At 40.8% G+C, this 24,143-nt stretch overlaps 2 protein-coding genes across 3 annotated transcripts; one reads left to right on the forward strand and one right to left on the reverse strand.

Moving 5' to 3' along the window:
* The first annotated feature begins 45 nt into the window (after positions 1-45).
* Positions 46-8,908, forward strand: prelid3a (PRELI domain containing 3A). 2 transcript variants are annotated; one of them, XM_088928514.1, is made up of 7 exons: positions 46-623; positions 2,022-2,190; positions 2,444-2,533; positions 2,956-3,026; positions 4,177-4,279; positions 4,915-4,992; positions 7,997-8,908. In XM_088928514.1, the coding sequence occupies exons 1-6, from the start codon at positions 592-594 to the stop codon at positions 4,984-4,986; spliced, it is 537 nt and encodes a 178-aa protein (XP_088784640.1). In that variant the 5' UTR covers positions 46-591; the 3' UTR covers positions 4,987-4,992; positions 7,997-8,908. The 2 variants fall into 2 exon arrangements, with proteins under 2 accessions (XP_088784640.1, XP_088784639.1); XM_088928513.1 differs by lacking the exon at positions 4,915-4,992 and having other exon boundaries at positions 7,997-8,906.
* A 4,020-nt stretch (positions 8,909-12,928) lies between these two features.
* Positions 12,929-22,625, reverse strand: fbxo32 (F-box protein 32). Its single transcript, XM_088929241.1, has 9 exons — positions 22,329-22,625; positions 20,963-21,075; positions 20,805-20,854; positions 20,621-20,713; positions 18,054-18,147; positions 16,417-16,601; positions 15,922-16,104; positions 15,478-15,621; positions 12,929-14,903 (listed from the first exon to the last, which is right to left on the reverse strand). Exons 1-9 carry the CDS (start codon positions 22,439-22,441, stop codon positions 14,814-14,816), a joined length of 1,065 nt encoding a protein of 354 aa, XP_088785367.1. The 5' UTR covers positions 22,442-22,625; the 3' UTR covers positions 12,929-14,813.
* Between the last annotated feature and the right edge of the window lie 1,518 nt (positions 22,626-24,143).

The raw sequence follows: 24,143 nt of genomic DNA on the forward strand, positions 1-24,143 counted from the left end.
TGTGACCGGTTTGCCGCTGAAGAAAACCCGTTTTATGCAAATCCCACCCGCTGCGTGTCCGCCTACGCGTGCAGGGGTGCTTGCTGGTTACTTAGTGTACATGTACAGCCTTGAATTTTACATCCCTACCGCTGCTGATTCAACGGGGATTGTTGTATCTCTGTGCTAGCAAGTCACGGATAGCTTTTCCCCCTGACCTAACGTATTCATGATTGAATACTCGGCAGAGGGAGCCAGATATTGACAAGTGAAGGCGTAATGTTAAGCATGTGGGCCTAGATTTTGTGGGTTTTTTTTTTTGTTGTTTTTGGCAAACCTGGCTGTTTTTTTAATGTTCCGTTATTAGCTGGTGCGAGTTGACGGAGTCAGTGAAACCGCATCAGGCCCTCTAGGCTTGCACATCCACCCCAGCTAGAGTCGCAGGCTGATTCGCCGACTAGCGGCCTCCTCTGCTGTGCCCAGGAAGGGGCCAGATCGCTGAGACAGGGTTTTGCCTGGAGGTTTTTTTTTTACATTAATTTCCAAAATGTACAGGACGTGCCGATAATTTGGGGGGGGGAGGCGGGGGTTGTGATCGGTCACAGATGCAGGATGAAGATCTGGAGCTCAGAACACGTCTTCAGGTATGTGCGCTGTCATTTTGAAATGAGCCGACTGACAGCGTTACGGTACATTGCTTGATGCGAAGAGCTTCGTCCTCAGAAACAAAAAAAAGAGGAAACGTGTATCATTCGGCGTGCCCCGTTTTCTTAAAAAAATAAGATCGCTGCGTTACATTGATGTGTTTGTCGAAACCTGGGGCGTTATCCTACTGAATATAAAAATACCACGTGAAGCGATTGAGTATATCCTTAGCGTGTCAGTGGTTTTTACACAGGGATTCTACAGTATATGAAATGCAATTGCAAATGGTCATTTTGGGGGGAATCCCAGCGGCTAAAATAGACTCGTTCTTCAGGGGTTAAGCAGATCGCCAGGCGATGACTCAATGTGTTACTCAACAAATACAGAAAAGGGGACAATATTGAAATAGATACAGAAATAGACACTTTACAGCCAGAGGAATTCACAATTGTAAAAACTAAAAAATTACTTTTTACATATTTCAATTGTATGTCTTGAATTTTGATTGTTTAAATGTCTAATATAATTTAAATAAAAAAGGAATTCAACTTTAAAAAGCATGCATAGAGGGAGCAGTATCAGACCATTTACTTTTGTGGATGAAGTATTTAGCCAAAATAATTAACAGATGAATAATAAAAACATATCCTTTATCCAAATCAGATCTAACAAAATATAAAATAATATCAAAATCTTTCCATTTAACATTTACCTTTAAATGTTGAACAATAACATTTTGCAAATCTATCCAAAACAGTTTTGTATATATGCGGCAGGCATGTTGATTTCAGGACTTCCCACGAAACCCCAGACACGTCTTCCCTTTGGGAAGCTGGGAACAGGTGTTCACGTCCTTGAATTCACAACTGCGTTTCATGCAGCATTTTGAAATAGAAGTACATTTTTTTGCACAGGCATTTCACTGCAAATGAGCCGCCTGGGCCAAAGATTTAATCAATCTTTATTTGACGTTATTCAGAACCACTTAATTTCTTCGATGTTTATTTTATTAAGCGCAAATATGACTGCATGACGGCACTTTTGAGTGTTTATACCTCTTAGAGCACTAAGATGCACTTTGATTCCTGAATCCCCTTTGTCTTCATAGAGGTGACTCACAAATCAATTTGTAACCGACTCTCAGGTGTATAGACATCGGCAGGATTCTGGACATCACGTCTCATCCCTCAAACTGACCGTCATACTGTAATTTGATGTCGTTACTTCCCAGACAGCTCTGGGACACCTTTAAATAAAAAAAGATACAGTGACACAAAAGAGAAAATAACAGTTCCGAAGAATATTCCATGCCGTCGGCGTGAGTTTCGTCTTCTTGCGCTGTTTATTTTAACTAGAACTAGACGCGCGGAAGAACTTGACAATGTGTGCTTTTCCAGCTATCCCTGGGAGACGGTGATTAAGGCGGCCATGAGGAAATACCCCAATCCCATGAACCCCAGTGTCGTGGGCGTGGACGTGCTGGACAGAAACCTGGACACTCACGGCAGGCTCCACAGCCACCGCCTCCTCAGCACAGAGTGGGGACTGCCGGCCATCGTCAGAACAGTACCTCTCCCAGCTTTCTCCCCTTTTTTTGTGGTCTATAGTAGCATGCAATTAAAATAAAAAAAAATCATTATTTGAAAATTATTTAAATAACGGATATTTTTAAGTGCAGTTTGAATAACTGTCTGACGCTTCTGTCTGCTTCACTGTGTGTTAATGATATGAGCTCTTCACAGCTCTGAATGTTACTGTGATTCCTGGCTTTCTGTGGTGTGGGTTCGGTATGGTAGACCTACTGTACTTCCTTTTTCAGATTCTGGGCACAAGCCGGACTCTCACCTACGTCAAGGAGCACTCCATTGTAGATCCCGATGAAAAGAAAATGGAGCTCTGCTCGACAAATGTTAGTGGGTTTGTATGTCACAACCTTCTTTCAGAATAATATATGTGCTTACAGAGCAGAATTAATCTGATTTATAAACCACGCCTGACATCAGAATTCAGGTGTTTATCTAAAAAAAATATTTAGATGAGTAGATCCACAAGCTAGTGAATAAAATACTGTACACTAAGGCTGTTACATTGTATAAATAGTACAAAACGGTATGTTAATTATGTTTAGAATGATAACCAGATTTCACAGCTACTGCTACATTCTCTCTGTTTATAATGGGATTTCTCGTCTCAGAACTCCGGAACTTGGAAGATTTAATTTAACACAGTACACCTATTCAAATAAGGCGTTCAAAGAACAGTTCTGTATTTGCTGTACATCTAAACTTGCAGAAAATAGAGCAATTTAACACCGATGTCATCTCTTCACAGATAACACTGACAAATCTAGTATCAGTTGATGAAAGATTAGTGTACACGCCCCACCCGGAAAACCCAGGAATGTAAGTAAAAGTGCTGTAAGATTTCTTTTTTCTTAATCCCCTGGAAGGTTATAGGAGAGAGGAGGCCATTTGCATCATATACAGGTAGGTCTATTATCCTTTGTAACCACAGATCCTGTCTCACTGCTTCTTGAAATGAGCCAGCGTATCGGCATCAACACCATGGGGACACGTCTTGTTCCACACCCCCACCACCCTTTGTGTAGAAAAGTGCCTTCCGTTCTCAGTTTGAGCACAGGAATATATCTGTTGCCTCTTCTCTCGACTGGGGCCAGAGTAGCAATATCTTTTTTGTTACAAGGTGAGTAGAAGTGAATACAGAACGCTAAATGAGATCTTACTAGCGCACTGTACAGTTTTATGGTGTCATAACAAGGTATAGGAGCTGACACACAAGCGTCTTTCAAGAAAAGGCTGGATTAGGTCCTTGAAACAATTAGTCACTAACTAAGGTACCATACAGATGAACTAGATGGACCAAGTGGCCTCCACTCATTTGCAATTGCTCTTGTTTTTAACTTTCCTGGTTTAAATTGTATACCTTTTAACTATATATTCTAATGTTTGCATTTTTATTGCTTCTCTACATGGTTTAGAAGTTGTAAATAATGTGTAGAGGTAGTTTATCCAAACACAGTGTTTCCCATAATCCCATCTCACCATAGTTTATTTATATATACAGTAGCATGAGTATAGTGAAGCTGAGGCGTGATTAAGGTTCAGTCCTTCTTCGGCGTGGTCAGAGACCATGTTCTACACAGTGGGCAATCGAGTTTTCTCATCTGCAGCACCGTGTATGTGGGACCCACTGCCCAGATCCTTTAGAGACTCTGTGACTGTCAGTACATTCCAAATGCTTTCATGTCTAATTTAAGGCGCCTCAGGGTCCTAGCAAGTTCGTTTGCTGTGGCCTTTTCACTCCTTTTGCTTCATTTGCATAACATGCATGTGCTGTTATACAGTTGTTTTGAGTTTCTTTATCATTCATAAGTAAAAAAGTACCATTAATATTATTACTACTACTTGGTTAAAAACAGAAAACAAAATGTGGCTTTAGATCAGACGTATGACATATATAACGTATGACAGGCATGTAATTTCTGGAATATGTAAAATTCTGATGCTTTTTTTCCATATTCTTTCCTTTTAGCACTGTTTTGACCCAAGAAGCAATCATCACAGTCAAGGGAGTCAGCCTCAGCAGCTACCTGGAAGGCCTGATGGCTCTTAAGATATCTGCTAATGCTCGAAAGGTAGAGAACCTGCGACTGTACACACCCCTGAACAAGTTTACCTGTTTACTGAGACAACCTGGTACATTCAACACATTAAATGACAGGCATGCAGCGACTGTGCAACAGTTCCATGTCCTGAGAACTCATGCATATTGCACTAGCTCGATAACAGTTCATGCTTCCAAAAAACAGGATTAAAATTTTAAATATTTGCTGGTTTGCTTTAGTAAATATTATTTATTTGGGCCATTATTGGAAGTAAAAGCAGAAGACTTATTTTTAGTGTGGGAGGAAGGGATAAGCAGACTGTGGATAAACTGATAGAGAAATAACTTAATGAGACATATATTTAAATTCTCAGTTTTTACTAATGTCTAATCAAAATCTTTTTCCATTTCATACAAAACTGATTACCTTCCACAAATAATGAAAGTGATTTTCATGTATTTTATAGCTTTGTTTTATTTAGTCATACGTAAGAGATCAAGCAGTTTCTTTTGACTCTAGGTTAGAAACCGATTTTTGTGCTTTTGTTTTGCATTTTTCTGTGGAGGATTATCTCTACGGAGTGTGAGGGACAGGTTTGCTTGCTGGGGATGGGGGCTGTATTTATATGATATGTGGTGTGCTGCGTTTTTTATGTGTTACTTCAGGGTTGGGATGCTATTGAGTGGATCATTCAAAATTCTGAAAGGGAAAGTGTTCCCTTCTGCAGCCTGTGCTAGAGATCGGTAACTACTGTTCACTTGTTTCTGTGTGACCGTCCAGTGAGTGTTTGCATGAAGGATGCATTTCATCATGGGTGGCAATATGGCATTTGCTTTTACAGGGAATTTTCTCATTCCAGCCTCCTTATTTTATCAGCCTGGCAGTCTAGGCTCTGAACTTCTGCTGTCTTTTCTGTGTTAGAACTTCTCTGCAGTGACACCACACTGACCTAAGAAGTAGCGTCTGAAATTGTCGTCTTTCATTCCACAAATGTGCTTTTAACGGAAAGACAACTTTAACAATGAAAGCAGAAGTCTTTCCTTTGCATTTTATGAAATAAGCAAATACCCGTAAAATTGGAGTTCCAGACTCTGTCCATGCTGCACGTTTCTACTAGGTATATTAGGTATCTTAAAACTGTCTTGTAAAGTGCAGTCGACATGCAGATTTAATAGCAAATATGCACTTAAGACACTAAAATACTGATTATCATTTGGGGTTTATTCTCCCAATATCCCAAACTGCTGGGGGTTTACACTTGCTCATTCCAGCTTCCAGAACAAGTATCTAAAGAGCTCAGAACTGATTGTGGATCAAACTGCCCGGCAGTGGTGCTTAAGTCAAGGAACTAATGTCCTGATTTCTTTCAGGAAATGGCTGGGTGAGATTTTGGGAATTCCCTCCAGAAGGAACTCACTCTGCCAAATGGCCTCCCCTCGTTTGCCACCTTTCTTATGTCCTTATGTAAATAAAACTCTCCTTATGATAAGGATACTTTCATAGTTTCCTTATGATTTTTGATAAATGGAGAAATAACTCGTTCAAACACGGTAATCTCTGCCTTTGTCAATAACGGTGACACTTGAAAGCAGAAATAGCCTATATAAGGAATTTGTGTCAAATCACACTGTGCAGTGTAATGTACAAACCATAACTGCTTAAGTCATGTTTGGATCATTAAACCCTAGTAACTACTGTGTAGTACTTCATCATGAGGAGGTTAGAGAAGGATTTCGTAGAACATTTGAAAGATCAGTTATGCAGTGTGGACGTGTTCTTGGGTGCACAAACTGGTGAAGTTTACATAATTAATAATTGGAATGGTTCTAAATGAGAGGGAGCATTTTGCCCATCTAGGTCATAAATAGTAAGTGCTTGTATTCATATATTTTCAATGTGCATATATGCATCCCAGCAAGATAACACTTAATTTTTCCCAAAAGATTCATATTTAGAAATAACACTTTTGATTTTGCAGTCCTAATACTTTTGTATGACACTGTATATGTGAGTGAAGTATTTTGTTGTTGCATTCTTTAAAATTGGATTTAATTCTAATCTTTGACTAGGCTTTGGCATCTCTGTCGAGCTGTTACAGCAGGTGAAGTTATCATGTACTGTAGAAAAGTTTGGAAAATTTGGCACAAGTGCTGTGTGCAGAGCCTTAATACAAAAATACATCATCCAGAAACCTCCCACACGTTAAACCTTTTCTTTGAAAATCAGTGTGCCATATTGCCTGTTGATTATGAAGCCTGTCAAAGTTTTATGTTGCTTTCCATCATTTACATACAGCTTTTATTGTAGCTTTAATATCATTTTATAATTTGAGTAGTTGAAAATGCCAAAGGGAAAAGCACACTCCATTGTGTTCGTAACTTTGGCATTTCATTTTGTTTGTCAACATTTTGCCTTAAAACCCTAACATTACCATAATATTTTAAGTTGTTTTCAGGGTCGATATGTTCATGTTTACGAATGTTTAATTTATTAACATGTACAATGGCTCCTGTAGGTTTGTACAGTATATCAGGAGTACAAATACGGACAGGACCCAATTAAGCTCTGATGTTTTTTCTGTAAAAAAACTGTCTTTTCTTTATTTGCAGTTCACAAAATAGCAATTTTCTCTTGTCCATAGTATCTTTAATACACATGTTGGAGTTTCCTCCTTTGCTATTATTTAATAAATACCTATTCTTATCCCTGGAGTAGAAATACTCAATGGAGCCACTGTATATAAAACATGAGTTTTTGGCGTTTATTGTTTTGTGTTGAAAACGGTGGTAACTGTGCCCCCAAATCAAAACCTGAACCCCACCACTTAAAAGTGGCCAGTGTTCCTACTGATGAGTTTGTCTGAAGTACAGCTGAAGGGAGAGATTGTACTGTATCCTGTTGTTTCCTAGAGGATGCAGTGGGGGAGTCTTCATTCCTGAGCGGAATATGCAGCTGAAATGTCCCTGGAAGGCTTCTGTAGAAAGTAGCCGTTTTGGCTCAACTAGTCCCCTTGGTTCGTGAATGAGCCAAAATGGCTACAAAAAGTCTCCCATGTGTGGGAGTCAGCCATCGGTGGGGTAGAGCCAGGGCCTGCTGGACCCCTCTGCTCATCTGTGTCATTGTCTATGTAAACAGTAATCGTTGCCCTAATTCTGGCCTTCTGATCTCCAAACCTCTGGGCCTCTGGTGAACATCGTCAATACAGACTGCCACATTGTTTCTGGAGACAGGACCTTGATGGCTATCAGTGATTCCCCCCCCCTCACCGCAGACCCCCCTTTTCTCAGGGGCTGCCAGGTCCTTCCTGTCTGTGCTGTCCACCAGTGCCCACAGCGACGTCCCTGCTGTCGCTGCAGATTGCCAGATGTGAGAACTGGAAACTGGGGAGATCTATCGCTGCGCCTTCCAATGGGTTTTTGTGTCTTCCTTGTTGTGGCTCTTGGCCGTTGTCTCTCCCTGATCTGTGGTGTGTGCTGAGCGCTACATTGCCAGCTGTACCTGACTTTGTTCACGTCAGGAGTTCAGGAGCTTTGACAGCAGCAACGGGCCCAGTGATGTTTTTGTTACGTGTGTAAAGAAATATTTTCAATGCTGGTCGAAAATGCAGAAAACCTAGAAGACGAAATGTAGACCACAGCGAGGGTGTGTGAGAGGCCCTGGAGGCTGGGTGTACTTTATTCCACTCCAGGTGTGCGGCAAGCCTCCGCACAGACAACGCGGTAACGCCGATCTTTACTCTGACTGCAGGGCCACGAGGCCTTGGAGTGGGCGATCAGGAGCTTGAGCAGAGACGGCGGAGGTCTGGCCCGCATGACCTGAGCCCGGCGAGGGGTCACTGCGCTGTGAGTGAGAGGCCGGAGCCCCGGCCAGACCAGAGGCCCGTCTGAAATGAGTAAACTGACCTGGTTCTGCTGAGCAGCATGTGGTCACACCCACAGCACCCCACAGAGGGGGAGAGCCTGTCTTCCATTCATCTCTATGCACCTGCCCACATCGGTGATCAGCTGACATCAAAAGCAGGACAGTTTACTTGTGAAGTTCGCTGCAGCACAAGCAATCAGGCCACCAGAGAGAAAGTCTTATTGCGATAGTGCTTTCTTGGTAGTACCTGAAACGTGATCGCTCTTTTGGGCTTTTTAAACCTTAAATGTGATGGTTTTATTCTTCTGCTTGGTTTTTTTTCCCCAAGATCTCAAGTGAACATCTTCACTTGGAGGAGGCAAAGTAACGTGAACAATGAATGTCCAAGTAAAGTAAAAAATATGTAATTTTCAGATTCACTGTTTAAATCTAGGAGACAAAGAACAAACTCGCACACACAGAGAATATTGCATTAAACAGTTAATTAACCAGACTCACTTGGAATATGTGTATCCCTATTTGGGGTTGATAGAAATCCATTGCAACTTGTCAGATGTTTGGTATTTCTGTTATTTAGTGTTTCAGATATTTCTGCCACCACAAATATGTCCTATAATCACTGCATGAAAAGTCTCATGTGAAAAGCTAAGTGAACAAAACTAACATTAGTTTTGGGAGCAAATCTGTAAGATCATATGGCATTATGTTGTTTACCATTGTAAGTTGCCCATTAAATTCTGTAGTTCATATTCTGCCTGTATGTTTTCTAAAAAAAAAAAAAAAGAATGCATGAGGAATTCATGTTTGTTAATGACGGATTTGATAGTCTTTAATATAATCCCACTGTTAGTTGCTGAAACTGTTGTAGCCAATTCTAATATTTATTTTAAAAGTACTTTATTAATTTAACACTTGCGATGAAGTAATGTACAAGTATTGTATAATTGTGGACATGGCTCTATTGCATTAGGCATGTTTTTGCATTGCAAGGCTAAGTAAGGTGTTCAAAATGTTTTGTTCTGTAATAAGTTTGTAAAAACACTTGCTTTGAAAGTTGCAACACTTAAGAATCGGTTTTGTTTACTGTTTACTTGGCCAAAATGCAACAATTAATTTTGGAAAGGCTGCATACAAGGGCCAAAAATGAATAATATTACCATTTTAATACAGGCATCAGCGTTATTTAAGCCGAGGGATAGAAGATTAAAAAAGAAATAAAATCTATACATTGTTAAAGGTCTCTTAACCTATAGTGATTACCAGTCAATAACGATGATTGATTTTGTATGGTAGTTTCTTCATGCAGCAGCTGAGAAGCATTCCCCTAGCTCTGCACTGAACATCTCAAGTTAACGAGGACTATAGAGCTCCGCTGTCCTACCTCAGTTCAGTGCTTGTGCTGCCAAGCTGATTCCCGAATATGCACTGTGCTGAATGCTGGCTTCCAGCCTGGCGCAGTTCTAAACGAACTGTGCTTGAAACTTTGTTTCACCCCTGCTGATTAACCCACAGGGGCGGCGCTTGAGTCTGTGCACCTTCTGAAGCTCCTTCTTGAGCAGAATGTGTTTTGTGGGCTCTACCATCTCCTGCCTCCTCGGCCACCCAGCTCCACTCTGGAGAAGCAAAGCAATGGATCCAGGGTTTGTGCCACTTTTCCAGCTTTGATCCATCTTTTTCTGCTCCTGTTGGCCCTGCTCCCTCACACACTTACTGTAGGTGATGTTGTACCGAACATTTCTGATAGCCCCAGAAGGCAGTATCTTGAGCAGCAAGCCTCTGGGCAGATCTATGGATGGCATGGTACTGTACAGAAGGTCAGCTCTCCTGTCTCACAGCTGCAGGGTCCTGGGTTCAAGTCCAGCTTGGGAAGTCTATATGTGTGGAGTTTACATGGTCTCCACAGTCATGTGGGATTTTTGATTGATGCTTCAAAAACATAAAGCATAGGTCTGATTGGCTACTCTACATTGTCAATTTTGTGTGGAGCGATCAAGGCAGAGTGATACTCATCGGGATTATTCCCATTGCAACTACCAATGACGGGGGAATATAAGCGAAGCCCTCCATTGATTTGTGAATATTCTGATTTTCTGAGTACCCCAGCTTTAAGCTGTTTGAAATGATGAGCCACAATGTGGACTGAGACCCCTTATCAAGCTTGAACCCTACTGTCGGCAGTGAAACCACCATTCCCACCTGTGCAGTGCTGAAGAGAGCTTTTTGTCAACTTGAATTGTTTTGTTGTGTTTTGTAACATCTCACGCCTGTAAAGACACCTGTAACAGGCTGGAAGCTGGATTGTGCATTTTAAATTAGCACCTAGTATTTTACTGCTGCTTCTAAGTACATTTCTATATATAGTCCCTGAACAAAGCAAAAATAAATGTTCAGTAAATTAATTTCTGCATGTTCATTTCCATTTTTCTGTATTATTCCTCATTCTTCTCATCCTTTAGTTCAACTGGCAAATATAAAAGCTCAAACAACCATCCAGGACTGCATGAAACTCAGAAAGACAGAGGAAGCCCTGCTTTCATCCGTTGTGGTGCCCTAAGGCACAGAAATTAAATCAGATCACAGAATGTGCATTGAGAATACGGAACGTGCTACCATATAACCCCTGTGCTACCATATTGCCATGACCCTGGGAGGGAAAGTCGTGTGCATATTCATTGTAAGCCTGAGCCAGACTGTGTCAACAAGAATGTAAATAGTGACACTGAGAGCAAGAAATTGGTCATACCTCTTGCTGCAGTATCTCCTTTGTTTGAACCTTGCCAAAGTAAAAGGCAGATTCCGCCATAAATTATTGCCTTCTGAAGTCTGGGAACCTTGGTAAGTTCTGTGACCATTTAAGCAAGTAGTCTATTCATTTAAGAGAACTCAACCTTCAGAGCTGAAGATCCCCAATGTTCTGTAAATGACTTTGCAGTCATGAAGAAATCATATGTAGCCAATCTGGATGATATTTATCCAGGCTTTTGGCAACCAAGGACTTGTAAAAGTGGTCTCCAGGCACTAGGCCGGAATAGGATAGATCATAACCATTAAAGACAGCTCTCTGCCTCTTGGGCACAAGTCAAACGATCAGACTATCCCAATGAAAACTGGATGGGTGGCAATCCTGTCAAAAACTTTTAATTGTCATTGGTCTGTGTGACGTGTTCTTTGTCAAAACCATAGTTACAACAGTGGTTTGAATTTGTCATGTTAAAAAAAATGCCTCCCTTATTTGTACTCTGACCAGAGGGCAGGACATTTGCTTAATCTTATGCAGCATGTTCAGTGAAATCGTTGGACTTATCGGACAAAAAGTGGGATTTTGATGTTTGAGTCAAGCTGGTTTATCACAGAGAACGGATACAAGCAAAATGGTTAACTTTTTGAATCTAGCATTTTATTGAACTTCAAGTAGGTAGCTGTGTCAGCATGTGTAGGCTGCACAGGAACGGGCTAAGGTTTATTCCATGCTGCAAAGAAGAGAACGTTTCGGCTGTGGAGCCTTCTTCAGGTGTCCAGTAATTTATTGCTGCAGTGATTTGAATGTTGCTGCGTAGTGGCTTCATGATGCCTACATAACTGCTATATAAGATGTTATAATCGCATGCAAAATGCTTTATAGGGCCATATACAAATGGCATACTGTAACCTGTGTGTAAGTCATGACATTTGTTTTAGTGTCATTTGTAGTGCTTGCTTGGTACGACGCAATACTAAAACTAATGTCGTGACTTTTCTATGGGTCCTCTGGTTTCTTCGCAAAACCCAAAACCATTGGTGGCGTTTGTGAACTTGCATCTCTAATTGATTTCTCGTATGCGTGTGTGTCCTGCCTAGCTGCGCTGTGTGACCACTAGGTGGGGCTCAAGCTCACTTTCACCCTCTAGGAATGAAGCAGTTACAGAAAACGGATGGACTACTGATTTGATGCTTCAGTGTTCGTTTTTCTGGGTTTGTTTCCAGGCTAGTTTTTACATACATAAGGCAGAAGGTAGCTAAAGTGAGCAATATCATGACAAATGTAATAATACCGTTGCATACAGAAATTTAGTCATTTCCTTCCCCCCTCCCACTCTTAAGTACAAGTACTAGATATTTTTTGATGATGTCCTTAAATATCACATCTTTATTTAGTAACCATTCTGTGGTATGTTTGTGAAATTCAATTTTGCTATGCATTTTGTTGCATATTATTTTATTGGATTGTGATGTGTGTATAAAAGAGATACAGCAGCATTTTTTTAGCCTTGTTTATGTATGGAATTACCACTATTTCTTTGAAGTCTATTTCTAAACTCTTTAGACTAAGCCCCTGTGCACGGACATGAATAGTAACCACTTGCTCTTCAAGACAACTCTACAGAATGAGAAGTGTGGTAAAAATCCAGGAATGGTTAAAAGCTGATCCTTGACAATTAACTCCATGAGCTGCTCCTAATTGCCAATAAGATCTTAAAACCCGTTTACCACCCGATTGTGCTTTCCCTTTAGCTTTCATACAAGCATTTCAGAGGATGTCTGCATCAATATACTATACTGTAGATGCATATTTATAAATTTGCATATTTGTTCTGAATGAATGTCTTCTAAGCAAAGAGAACTCCCCAGCCTAGCGCACGCAATCTATTAATCAATCATCACCCAGCTTGGACAAAAAAAGGTACATCTGCAATTTGTCCGAAGAGGAGTATTGGTTTCCCACCCGGACTTGATCAATCTGAACCAGATCACCCGTATTCATTCTGATCTACTGTATGAGCAGAAATAGTGCACTGCAGCTTTTGACGAATGCATATGAAAGAAGCAGAATTCTAGGATGCAGCAGTGTTTCAGTAATTTATTTAGTAAGGAAAACACTTTGCCACCTCACAGCAAAAGTGTGGTGGTCTAGCATCACACATACATGTACAGTGGTCATTCATCCAGCAGGAGCCAGTGAAACACAAGACACAATGTAGGTGAGAATCATTGCTAGCACTGAAAAGCCTTCTTTTCAACATGGAAAAACCTCCCAAAGTGTACTGTTCAGCTCTGAGAAACAAAAAAATGCTTTTTAAAAAATATTTAATACCGTCATGCAGCAGTGCGTTGAAAAAAAAACATTTTAAAATTACAGATATTGGCTTCAGAATATTGACACAACCGTGGCAAATCGATGAGCAGTGTCCCTGATCACATTTTGAAAATCTGCTGCTTTAACTGCGTTTTAATCATCTTTAAATCGCTTTCAAGTCATAAGGACTATATAAAACATCTGAAGCTGGGTGAAGAAAAACAAAAAAAATGAATACTGAAAAATTAAACATTAAAGACTTCAGAATTCTCACATTTCTACATTTTTTTAAATGCATCTTTGATTTAACTCTAGTTGCAGTACTCCTGAAAATGCTACTGCTTCTCATTAAATCAAGTTTTGTTTCAGAATGAAGTCTCAAAATTAAATCTTAATATTACATAGCCAATTTTCAATAGACTATATACTGAAATTTCTTAATAAATAAATTTGAGTAGTTTTCCCATTAATGCTTTCTTCTTTTAGTGTCCCTCCTAACCCCTCACTAGACCTTGCTATAAAAATGCTTTTAAATGACTGCGGTTTCTGTTCTGTTTCAATTAGTAAACAATTCAGAAGCACCTAAAACAAAGACAAAACCCAGCATTTTCAGTCAATACCTACACTGCAGCTTTTCTTAGAGGTGTACAATATTTTGATGATGTAGTTTCTATTCAATACAATATTGCAATCAAAAATGCAGCACACAAATACAAATCTATATCCTTAGGGGATATAATCAAGTCCTTAGGGGAACAGAAAAAAACATAAGCAAATATCAAATGTATAAAAAAAGTGGAAAAATCATTTACATAAAAATATAGCTTTATATATACACGCTCGGAAACAAATCCTTATGTACTCCAATACAAATCTGCGCATTTCAAGCTTTTCCTTCGTCTTTATTGCACAGTTCAAAGAAAAGTGCAAAATGTGCCCGACTGACCCCAGCTAGCGTTTCTTACAACACATTAGTGAAGATCAGAAGGAGCCGTCTTTCCGTCAGAACGTAGCTTATTTCCAATTCTTACAGCTCTGTTGAGAACAGTTTAGAGTTCTATTAAATAAAGAAACAGAACCTGCCAAGTCAGTGGACCATATTTAAATTACACAGCCAAAAAAATGGAGATAAACATTTTCAATATTAAGCTATATAATCTTGTTTTACTAGCTACATTTCCTCTTGCTGTAAAATAGCTTCAGATATTGGTAGGAATTACCATTTGAAGGTATTTGTAATGAAAAAAAAACCTCCAACTACTCTAAAGCTAAACTGGCTTGATAGTTATAAAGTTACAAAAAAAAACACCTGCAAGTCTTGCATCAAGAAAGCAAAACAGCACGTTGTGCATTGTGTATAGTGTTGTGCTTTCATATGAGCAGTGCAATGTAAATGGATAAGCAGGTTATTGCAACCAGCTCACTGAAGAATCCTTTGTAGCTGTCCAGCCTTTTATATGTCCAAATTCCTCTTACAAAATAGCTCAGCGACTCATTTTGTCACACATTCTCCCCACATTCTTCTTCACACTTTCGGAGTTCAAAACCAGTCACTATACGGCTAGTCCCATCTCAAGACATCCAGAAGACACCGGACTGCGTATCAACATATGTACAATTCAGTGTTTAAAGCACAGCAGACAAGAGTCCTCAGTATTTGAAAAGATTGATAAAACCCTGTGGAGAGACAGGAATGCAGCAGCTTTCCGTGTTGTAGGCTATGCAGGGGTGGTTTGTGTCCTGAAAACAGAAGACAGGAACAAGGTCATGGATCAAGCCATGGCAATGAACAACGTTCTGCGACATAGCCAGCCTCAGGTTTCACTGTATTCAAGTAAAGAGGATCAGAGACACAAGAGAGAGTGTGCACATTGGGAAAACACTGAATTAATTACCAAAAATATAAGTTTGAAAACTATAAAGTCTGTGAATCATATTCCGAAACAGTTAAGACTCATCTCCAGTTTGGCAAAGCCTAGGTATGTTTAAAACACTATGTGGGAGGACCATTCCCTTAAACTCCAGCATTTCCAGGACACTATAATATAGCTTCAGCATCAGACCAGGATGATACTAGAATACATTACTCCAAAAAGAAATTCAAATTTTCATATTTATCACATAAACGATTCTTGAACACTAACAGGTTATAGGCTTTAAATGACTATATACTGTATATACACACACACACACGACTGAATTTAGGATTTCACCGGTCTGACGTCAGAAAATTTGTCTGCCAAAGTGATTAGCAGAAAAGAACGTCCTGGTTACTCAGGCGCTGCTGACAAGAGTATCTGGTATTGCCTTTTACCTTCCAGAAGAGGATGTGGCAGTGTGTGCAGAACTGCAGGGTGTCGCTGTACTGCTCCTTGCGGGGGTAGCACCTCGACAGCTTGAAATACATCTTCTTCCAGTCTAGGTGGCCCTTATCGGACATTATCAAACGTTTTCGGATCTAGAGGTGAGAAGAAAAAAAAAAACTTCACTGGACTGCAACATTGCACGCAGAAGAAAGCAAAGATCATTTTTAGGATCATATCTTTACTAATAAGATATTTGACTTATCTAGAAAACTAGAGAATTGGAGGGGGAGATATTGTTCACAACATGTGTTCCTAAATAGCCTTTAAAGATCGTCTGATGGCTTTATCCCAGCCAGTGCATGTATTCCCCCCCCCCCCCCCAAGATTACACAGCTGTTTCCAGAAATGTGTAGTTAAGGAGTTTCAACACGCGTGTCATACAGTAAGCTCACCTGACGGTCGGAAAAGTGGTAGTGGCACAGCTTCTTCCACAGCAGCCTGTCCTCGCTCAGTACATTCAGCTCCGGACACACCTGGCCCAGGCTCACCAAGTCTCTGCCATCGGACAGCCGCTGCATGATGTTCAGTTGTAGGCACGTGGGGAGGTCCGTCAGAGTCATGCCGTTCAAAGATGGCTGCCGAGATGGAAAGGTTTCATGTTCAGTGGTGGCGTTTAAGGTTTGGCTGAGAAAACAGCAGTGTTATCCAGCTGTTTTGTAAAATAAACTAAAAAATGGTCTGACGTTAAAGCAGTCTAAGAAAAACATTATCCCATACATTTTTCTGTGGTGTTGACTGGATCTGTTAAATTATTTAGTAAATCCATCCCAAAAAAAAAGTAGTCACTCCTCCACATAAGTCCAGAGAACATGAAGATGCAGTCAGTACGATTATCTTCTATTTATTCAAGCGTGTGCTGTATTATCTAGTCTCCCCATTGCTCTCACCCTGGTAATCTGTATGTTGTTGAGCTGCTGCTGCCAGTGAAGGATGTTTTCCATGCGATGGACCCAGATGTTGATGTTTCCCACAAGCACCGACTTGCCCATGTCCTGCACCAGGCTACACAGGGACATGTACAGCGTCTGCAGCAAGTCCTTGATAGATCTGATGTTCTGCTGATCTTCCAGCACTGTAGCAGAAATCATTCCAGTCAGCACAGTTGTGCAATTGTTTTACAAGCAAAAAGTTTTTGCAGAATCTAGTTAGCATCACATGCTTTAGAAAAGCTTTTTTACTAGAACAGAAAATCTCCGTACACTCCATTTCACACAGAGGTCGCTCTTTCACATATACATGTTCATCTTCTGAGCCCTCTTTGCTCGCATCTTTTCTAGCATCCCCCCCTCTTCCCCATCTTCACCCTTGCAGCTGCCTCCCTGGTTTATTTCTCACAAATGATTAACGCCAAACACTACAGTAATAATTGTGCTATCCCTTGACATTCGTCATCTTGTTATCTTAGGTAGAATTGGACCCAACTACTGAATTATACAAACTCACGAGACCAAAACAAATCGATATGAGCCAGCTGTGCTATACTGTAAATACAAAGGGATGCTGGAAAACATTTAAATGCTGGGCTGTTTAAATAAAGACATTTCAAGTAAATTGGTGAGAGCGCAATAACCAGGCACTAGGAGTAGATTCATGACAACACTGAAAGTTCTGAGACCAGTCCAGCTGCTGAGAACATTTACAAAACGCAGCTCATCTCCTGCGCTGGCTGAGGCCCAGTGTGCGAGGCAGAAGTGGCGCCTGCTTGTCAGGTATTTAAAACAGTGCCAGATGGGGAACCAGTGAAGGAAGCTAAGAGCAACACTGGAACACACTGATGTTGACTTGTTTTTTTCCTGTCAGAATCTTCCACATCTCAGCTTTTGAGGTTCACACTATGTCAAAGAGATAACATTAATCAAGTACTTCTTGGCAGCCTATGCTTTGCCAGAGTTTTCCTGCGTGCATCTAGTGAAAACCCACCATCAAGTACTTGGCTTTGTAACTTTTGATTAGTAAGTACACTGAAGTTTTGACAATTCTGGCCTAAGCGTCTTTTAGTATTTGAAGAAAAAACACACACATCCCACACTGCAGCCAAGTCGGGAATTTGCAAGTCATTGTTATTATACTTAAACTGCATTTACGCCGAGCATGGAATCAGTAGCACTAACGGAGAAAGAAATACTTTAAAGGAGCTACTGAGTCATTTTAAACCTTTAGGTTTGGTAGAAATGTTTACACTTGCTGTTCACATGATGGAACTAAAAGTGCGAAGTGTCTTGCGCATTTTGGCAGAATAACCCTGCTCTACAGTCCTGGTCTACGAGTAGGATAAAAACCATTTCCAAACAACCTTATTCTTTGTTTAGTTAAGGGAACATTTAGTTTACACTACAATTGAGACCCATGTTTGCTCACGAATGACAGTCATTCTTTCCACTGAAGACAATTATAAAATTCCTTGGAGCTGAAAGTGGCCCAGCAATATTTTGCCAGTCTCTTAACGGGCCTGCTTCTTAATGTTAAGTCATCCAACGGCTTTATCTGCCAAGCCCCGAGAGACCAGAGCCAGCTCAGCTCTCACCTTTCTGCACGACTTTCTCCAGAATGTTCATGTAGTTCTTCTGAGCAACTCCGCTCAGCGACGTCAGCTGGGATTTCGCAATCAGCTCCAGCAGCTAGAGAATGAGACATAAATATAATCCTGTCAGCTTTCCAGACGCTCTGTTCTCCCATCAGTTAAGTCTTGCTGTGCTGCCCTGCAAAAATAAGGTTTTATTTTCAAAGCTAAAACCGAGTCTGGACAGCTTCTGAAGCATAAACTGTTTAAACTAGGTTACCATAGAAAAACCAAGAGGTGCACATTTTCAATATTTACGTGGAGATAGCAATATGGTATTTATTCTTTCCGCATAAGTTTTTATTTTCTGCCACTGCTTATGTTTGTAGATCAAATCGAGCATTCTTGATACTCAAATGTAAGCCACTATGTAGTAATTAATTTCTTTTAAGTCATTTCCAACCAAACTTTTAATTGGCTTAAGCATTCAAGGGTTACATAAAATAGGATTTTATGTTGATTGTTCCAAAACTTTCAAAAGCACATATTTAAAAAAAAGAAACTACTGCTTTAATCATTTATTATAAGAGATTGCTTCTGATCTGCATAAATCCCACCTAATGTATTATCGCCAGAGATCCATAATGATTTCTTAAACCTTATTTTCTACATAATTCTCTTTCAAAAGTGAATCTTAAAAAACAGAGGCTGGTTTAGAAGAAACATTCATTTGCACTCTTAGTAAAAAAAACAACTTTGATGCTCTGATCTGATTGCCTATTAATTCATATGTTCAAACGAGACCTCTCTTAAAAAGAAACCAGTATATGAGCTTAACCCCGAACATATAATGGTTCTAGGAAATGCAGGAGTGCTGAAGAAGCAAGCTTGTGGCAGAACCTATGCCGAACACAGAACCCATTAAGAATGAGGCTAGTGCTTCATGGCACAGCGACCGAATGTGCATAGAAGCCAGTGTCAGGTGATAAGGAATAGCTCCCAGGAGGTCACTTTGTGTTAGCACAGCGGTCTGAGTCAGGCATGACTGGCATGTAACTGTTGAGCCCCTGACTCTTCATCCTGCACAGTGACATCATGGAGAAACTGCGCTTCTGCCACTTGGCTTGTCGCTCAGTGCTGCTCTGAACATGTGATTATTATCAGCACCCCTGCAAAATAACCCCTGAGAGTCAAATTAAGTGCCTTCATTCTTTTTCTGCAAGGAGTCTAACAGGAGCAGCTGCTTTCTGCTCTCTCATTCAGCCTCTTTACCTTTTACTTATTTAATAATTTCTTCCATTTTCCCCCCAACATATTACTTTCTCACAAATACATTTAGAGACTAAGTTGTTATTAGGTCTCAGAAAGTACTCTATTCAGTAGAAGGCAATACACAGGATATCTTCTTCAATCAATAGTTCACTTTCCAGGCTTTGAACTCGATAAATGCATTGACATTTCATGTTTTCAAACTGAGTCACGATGCACATGTCAACACAAGTGGGAGAATCTCTCCTTAACACGTCCAGGCCAGTTCTCTGGCAGGTGTTTTTTTTTTCTTTTTTCATAATAACCAGTGCTTGGAATAAGCAATTTCATTTAGCTGCATTGTGAGCAAACAGGGCACTTTTAAATGAACATACAACACTTCGTTAATCCAAAGTTGTTTTTTTAGATACATCTCGATTTAAAAAAAAAAATCACTTGTTACCGATACCCCACAGCCTAACTGCACTGAGAAATCGTATACTTCCTCCATCAGCATTCAAAATGCCCTGGCACGGCAGACTGAATTAATGAAATCAGAAGACTGGATTGGAATGCCTCTGCTACTCACGGAGGCTGTGAATCATTTGACTTGCTGGTTCAGTTTCACAAACACCATTCTCAGCTCCCAGCCCAGCAGTTAATGCAGGTGCAGACTGCTAACGGGCTAGAATAACTACCTCTTGTTGATCCTCTGTCTGCCACAATGACCTTTCTATACTTCGGAAAGAAAGGCCCACTTAAAAATAGACCCACGCTATTTGTTTTAGAAAGCAGTACAGTTTGTTTTGTTTTTTTTGCAAGAAGGAAAGTTCTCGATTCTTCTCTGATCAAGCAGTGTGGAATTCTGCTGTGTGCTGGAGATTGGGAGACGACTGCTCAGCTTGCACAGAAGGACAGTGCAGGTCGATGTGCAGGGGAGTATGAGAAGAGCAGTGCTAAACATCGTCACCTGGAAGATCTTCACCTCATCCAGTCATGTCCTGTAGGTTTACAGTCACGTGCCCCATTCCACAGCCAGTCACATAATTATAGTACAGATAAGTATAGGCTCTCCAGACTGGCCCTCAAAGAGTCTGCACACCACTGAAAAGAGACCCTCTGATTTGGCTCTCTTGCTTAAAGACTGGTGATAAGACCCCTCCATGACACAGAGAGAGAGAGAGAGAAAACAAGTTTTTGTCTTCTGTGACTTGAGCTGAAACTGAAACTGCATGTTCCTAGATCCTAGTTCTAGACTAGGAGATCCCCATGAAATCAGATTGCCTGACTAGCTAAATTCGCAAAGTACAGGGCATTAGCTGGTGTCTTGGACCTGAACTTACCCTCACCACATAATTAAATCGTCTGGAATCCATGATTGCGCTGGAAAAGTCCAGTCGGTTGAAAGCTTCTCCCAGAGTACAGTAGCCATGGCGCTGGGAACAGACATAAAAAAAAAAAATCAATCAATCTCAACCTTATTAAAAGATGTAAACTGTATAATACCTCAGTGCATTGAGCCTATACCTCTTTTGTACTTCCTTTATGAACATGTATCCATTTATCCCGATAGAAATCTGTAGGGGAAATGAAAATTCCATTAAAGACATCCTTGTCCGACATAATTCCATATGCACAGTTTTCGTTTTAGAGCTCAACGAATGTTACAACACCACCACACTTACAAGGAATCTTGGTGTTGTTGTTCAGGAGGTCTTTCTTCCTCTTCTTTGCAGCCACGTCACAATTCATAGCAAGGAAGAGGTTTTCTTTGTAAAATTCCTCGCCTTTGCAGTAACTGGAAGAAACCATGCAGAAAATGAAATTGTTCACCAATTTAGCTTACACTGAGTTCCATGCAGGTAGCCTAAAGGCACACCTGCATTTAAAAGGACAGCAATTCATTCAGTGGCTAAATGCTATATTCGGTTTTGATTCACTTCCATGTGATCTTAGGGGTCATACGGGCTTTCTGTTACAGATGGCACAGGTCAGATGATGCGCTTTGCTTGCTGAAAGGAAAGGCTGAAACATTTATCCATCAGCTGATGACAGACCATTCAAAAAAGGCCGAACTGAAATCAATACTGGGATTAGAACCACGCGAGAATGTCTCACATCCAGTCACTTATTTTTCCCAAGGAAAACATTTGCTTTTACTCTGGTCACGCGAAATGCAATACACTCCAAGCATGACTTGCAATTCGAAAGGCAGCTCATCTGACACAGAGGTTATATAAGAGGCTGGACTCTTCATTGCAGTTTGTATGAAAAGTATGGCAAGGGCTGTCATATCATTCTCGACAGCATCCACTTTCCTAACAAAGTCCTGTTCCCATCACCAATCCATGAAGTCTTTTATTTCTGGATACACTTGTTTTGAAACATACTGTATACCCAACAGATGTCTATTAATCCCATCTGCTACACTATTTATAGGACGGTGATTAATGTTTTGCGAAACACTGCCTAAACGTACAATACACAAGAGCTCTGCGATTTACAGCGTTATTGTCACCTGAAGCCAAACTCCAAGAAATGGAAAACAGGAACAGCTGAGGACTGCTTAACATCACTCAAACGCTGCTCCTTTCTATTGCTTTTATGACCTAGGTTGAAACACAATATTCAAACCACCAATCAAAACAGTTCACTTAAACGGTTTTCTTCAGCTTGGAAGTGTCGCTTTTGCAGAACTGATACAAGGCGCAAGGCTGGCGTCAATGATGGATGTTAAAACACAGCACGGTGGTAGAACAGCCTGGTGCATCCTAACATCTTCCGTTATTAAATCCATCGCTTTGATATTAGTCATTTTGTCACTCCGACGTTCAAATAAGACTAACCGGGACATTCTAGTAGGGGTTTTTTGGCAATGAAATCTATAAACCCCTGTGTTTATCCAGCCCCCGACGTTTTCTCATAAGTTAGAGTAGCCAGAGTATTGCATTTTGATTACGACTCTTTTGTGCTATGCAAGACTTTCAGTCAGAAGCGTTACCCTTAGCCTCTATCGAGATTCAGGGGGTCAATAAAAAAATATTCACTAACCTCTCCAATTCGGCAACATTGTTATTTGTCTCGTCGGAGGTTTTTTTCCAGCCGTCGTCAGTTTTAACCCAGCTCTGCCCAGGCGATCTCCAATCCTGTCCTAAGAAAGGCATAGTCGAAGTAGCCCCGAAATGGGAAAAAAAAAAGAACAGTCCAAGATTTAGAATTCAAATACTTTTTTTTCCCCCTCTTCTGCTTTTTTTTTCTTTTCTCCCTTTCCTGCTGTCTGTGTTGTGCTTGTCCCGGAGCGCTGCTAGCGCAGTTATATTTATATCAGCCCTCGAAGTTACCGGAAATGTTTGCGCGCCCGCCCCCTCTGGACAGACTTTCGCAGCACGTGGCTTTGTTTATCATCTTGTTCTTGGTTGCAAAACTTCACGGGCAGCGCTATCGCTTTACGGTCAAAGTGTGCAGCGTTCACCTGCCTTTGAACGTCAACCTCTGGTGTTTCAAAACTAATCAGGCAGGCGTGAAAATTGAATTACTGTTGTGGCAAGCTAATGCGTATCTTTGAGAGCACTAGCACCACACTGACCTTTTTGTAAGTTTCTGTTGGTTTTTTTGTGTGTGCTTGTTTCGGTAGTTCTTGGGATCCCTCTCCACTTCATCCCAACAAGAAGTTAAAAATAAGTTTGGCTCTTTCTCGGGGTTATGCCCAAATGTTTTCCATCATCCCGTTACCGCGTCGATATATTATTGCTGAAGGGTTGTTTTGATTTTCTTTCGTGGAGACGAAGGCTCTACAGACCGCTCTCAAGATATCGAGTATTGTGTCGTGGAAGCCAAAAGTAAAAGCAGAAATGTTTTCTGCTGATGACTTTAGAAAACAGAAATATGTAAACGCACGATGAACAAGAACAAAATTTCAGAAAAATAACACTGGTGCCAGTCCGGCACTGAGAAAGAAGGCAGTAGGATATCTCTACTAATTCTATTCACTTTGCTATTTATTGTACAGTATTTCATTCACCACCTTTGACACACAGAACATAAAGCAGTATACTGTAAGACTGTGTGCAAATCTACTTCTGATAACTGGAAAGCATTAGAAAAAAAAACATTACTGCCACAAAATGGCCACAGAATTCTTATAAAAATCTGTGACATCGACAGATGTGCGAAGGACATTGTTTTCATGGCCTTCAACACTGCCATAATGGAACACCATGGTGTATGGCCTGACTGCTGTGTCTGGTTGTGGGCCCACAGAGTCATGGTGTGGCCATCCTAGCTTTCTGGGAAAGGGAAAGAAAGGTGTATGTGCTCTGAAGTGTCAGCCCAAGGTAATCTTACATTTCACATTGTCAAACGACAGGAAATTCTGAGTGCTAAATCAACAGCATTTCAGGGGTGAGCTGGCTACAGACCAAGGTCTGAGCCACAGCGAGTGCAATGTGTAATATTTCCCTTCGGATTCTTCAGGACTTCCCCTGAAACATATCTGTATTTCCTCACCTAATTCTCCTTTTACAGACACACAAGCTGTTGGTTTCCGCAGCACAATAAAATATTCAATTTCCTGATTTAAAGCCCCCACGTGTTCGGGGATCAGGGGATACAGGTCACCCTACAAATCGATCAGAAAACGTGCCCTCTTGAAAAACGATGATTTTTGTTCTCTAAAACATGAGATGGTCAGTACAGTGACGCCTTGGTTGGCATTCTTGCCTCATAGCACTGGGGCCGTGGGTTTAGTTCTGGGCTGGTGTACCGTTTGTGTGGAGTTTGTATATTCTCCCTGTGTCCAAAGATACACTGGCAGGTTCATTGGCTCCTGGGAGAAGTGTCCCTGGTGTGACTGCATGCTGTGTGTCC

Source organism: Atractosteus spatula, chromosome 12 (assembly GCF_055471065.1).
Source record: "Atractosteus spatula isolate fAtrSpa1 chromosome 12, fAtrSpa1.hap1, whole genome shotgun sequence".
In the NCBI taxonomy this organism is placed as follows: Eukaryota; Metazoa; Chordata; class Actinopteri; order Semionotiformes; family Lepisosteidae; genus Atractosteus; species Atractosteus spatula.

What these genes read in the sequence shown, in the direction of transcription:
- prelid3a (XM_088928514.1), top strand. Translation starts at nt 592, where the DNA reads ATGAAGATCTGGAGCTCAGAACACGTCTTCAG. An exon ending in TGCCGGCCATCGTCAGAACA is followed by an intron (nt 2,191 to 2,443) that starts GTACCTCTCCCA and finishes TTCCTTTTTCAG; the next exon opens with ATTCTGGGCACAAGCCGGAC. An exon ending in CACCCGGAAAACCCAGGAAT is followed by an intron (nt 3,027 to 4,176) that starts GTAAGTAAAAGT and finishes CTTTCCTTTTAG; the next exon opens with CACTGTTTTGACCCAAGAAG.
- fbxo32 (XM_088929241.1), bottom strand. Translation starts at nt 22,441, where the DNA reads ATGCCTTTCTTAGGACAGGATTGGAGATCGCCTGGGCAGAGCTGGGTT. An exon ending in CAACAACACCAAGATTCCTT is followed by an intron (nt 20,855 to 20,962) that starts GTAAGTGTGGTG and finishes TTTCCCCTACAG; the next exon opens with ATTTCTATCGGGATAAATGG. An exon ending in ACAACATACAGATTACCAGG is followed by an intron (nt 16,105 to 16,416) that starts GTGAGAGCAATG and finishes CCATCTCGGCAG; the next exon opens with CCATCTTTGAACGGCATGAC.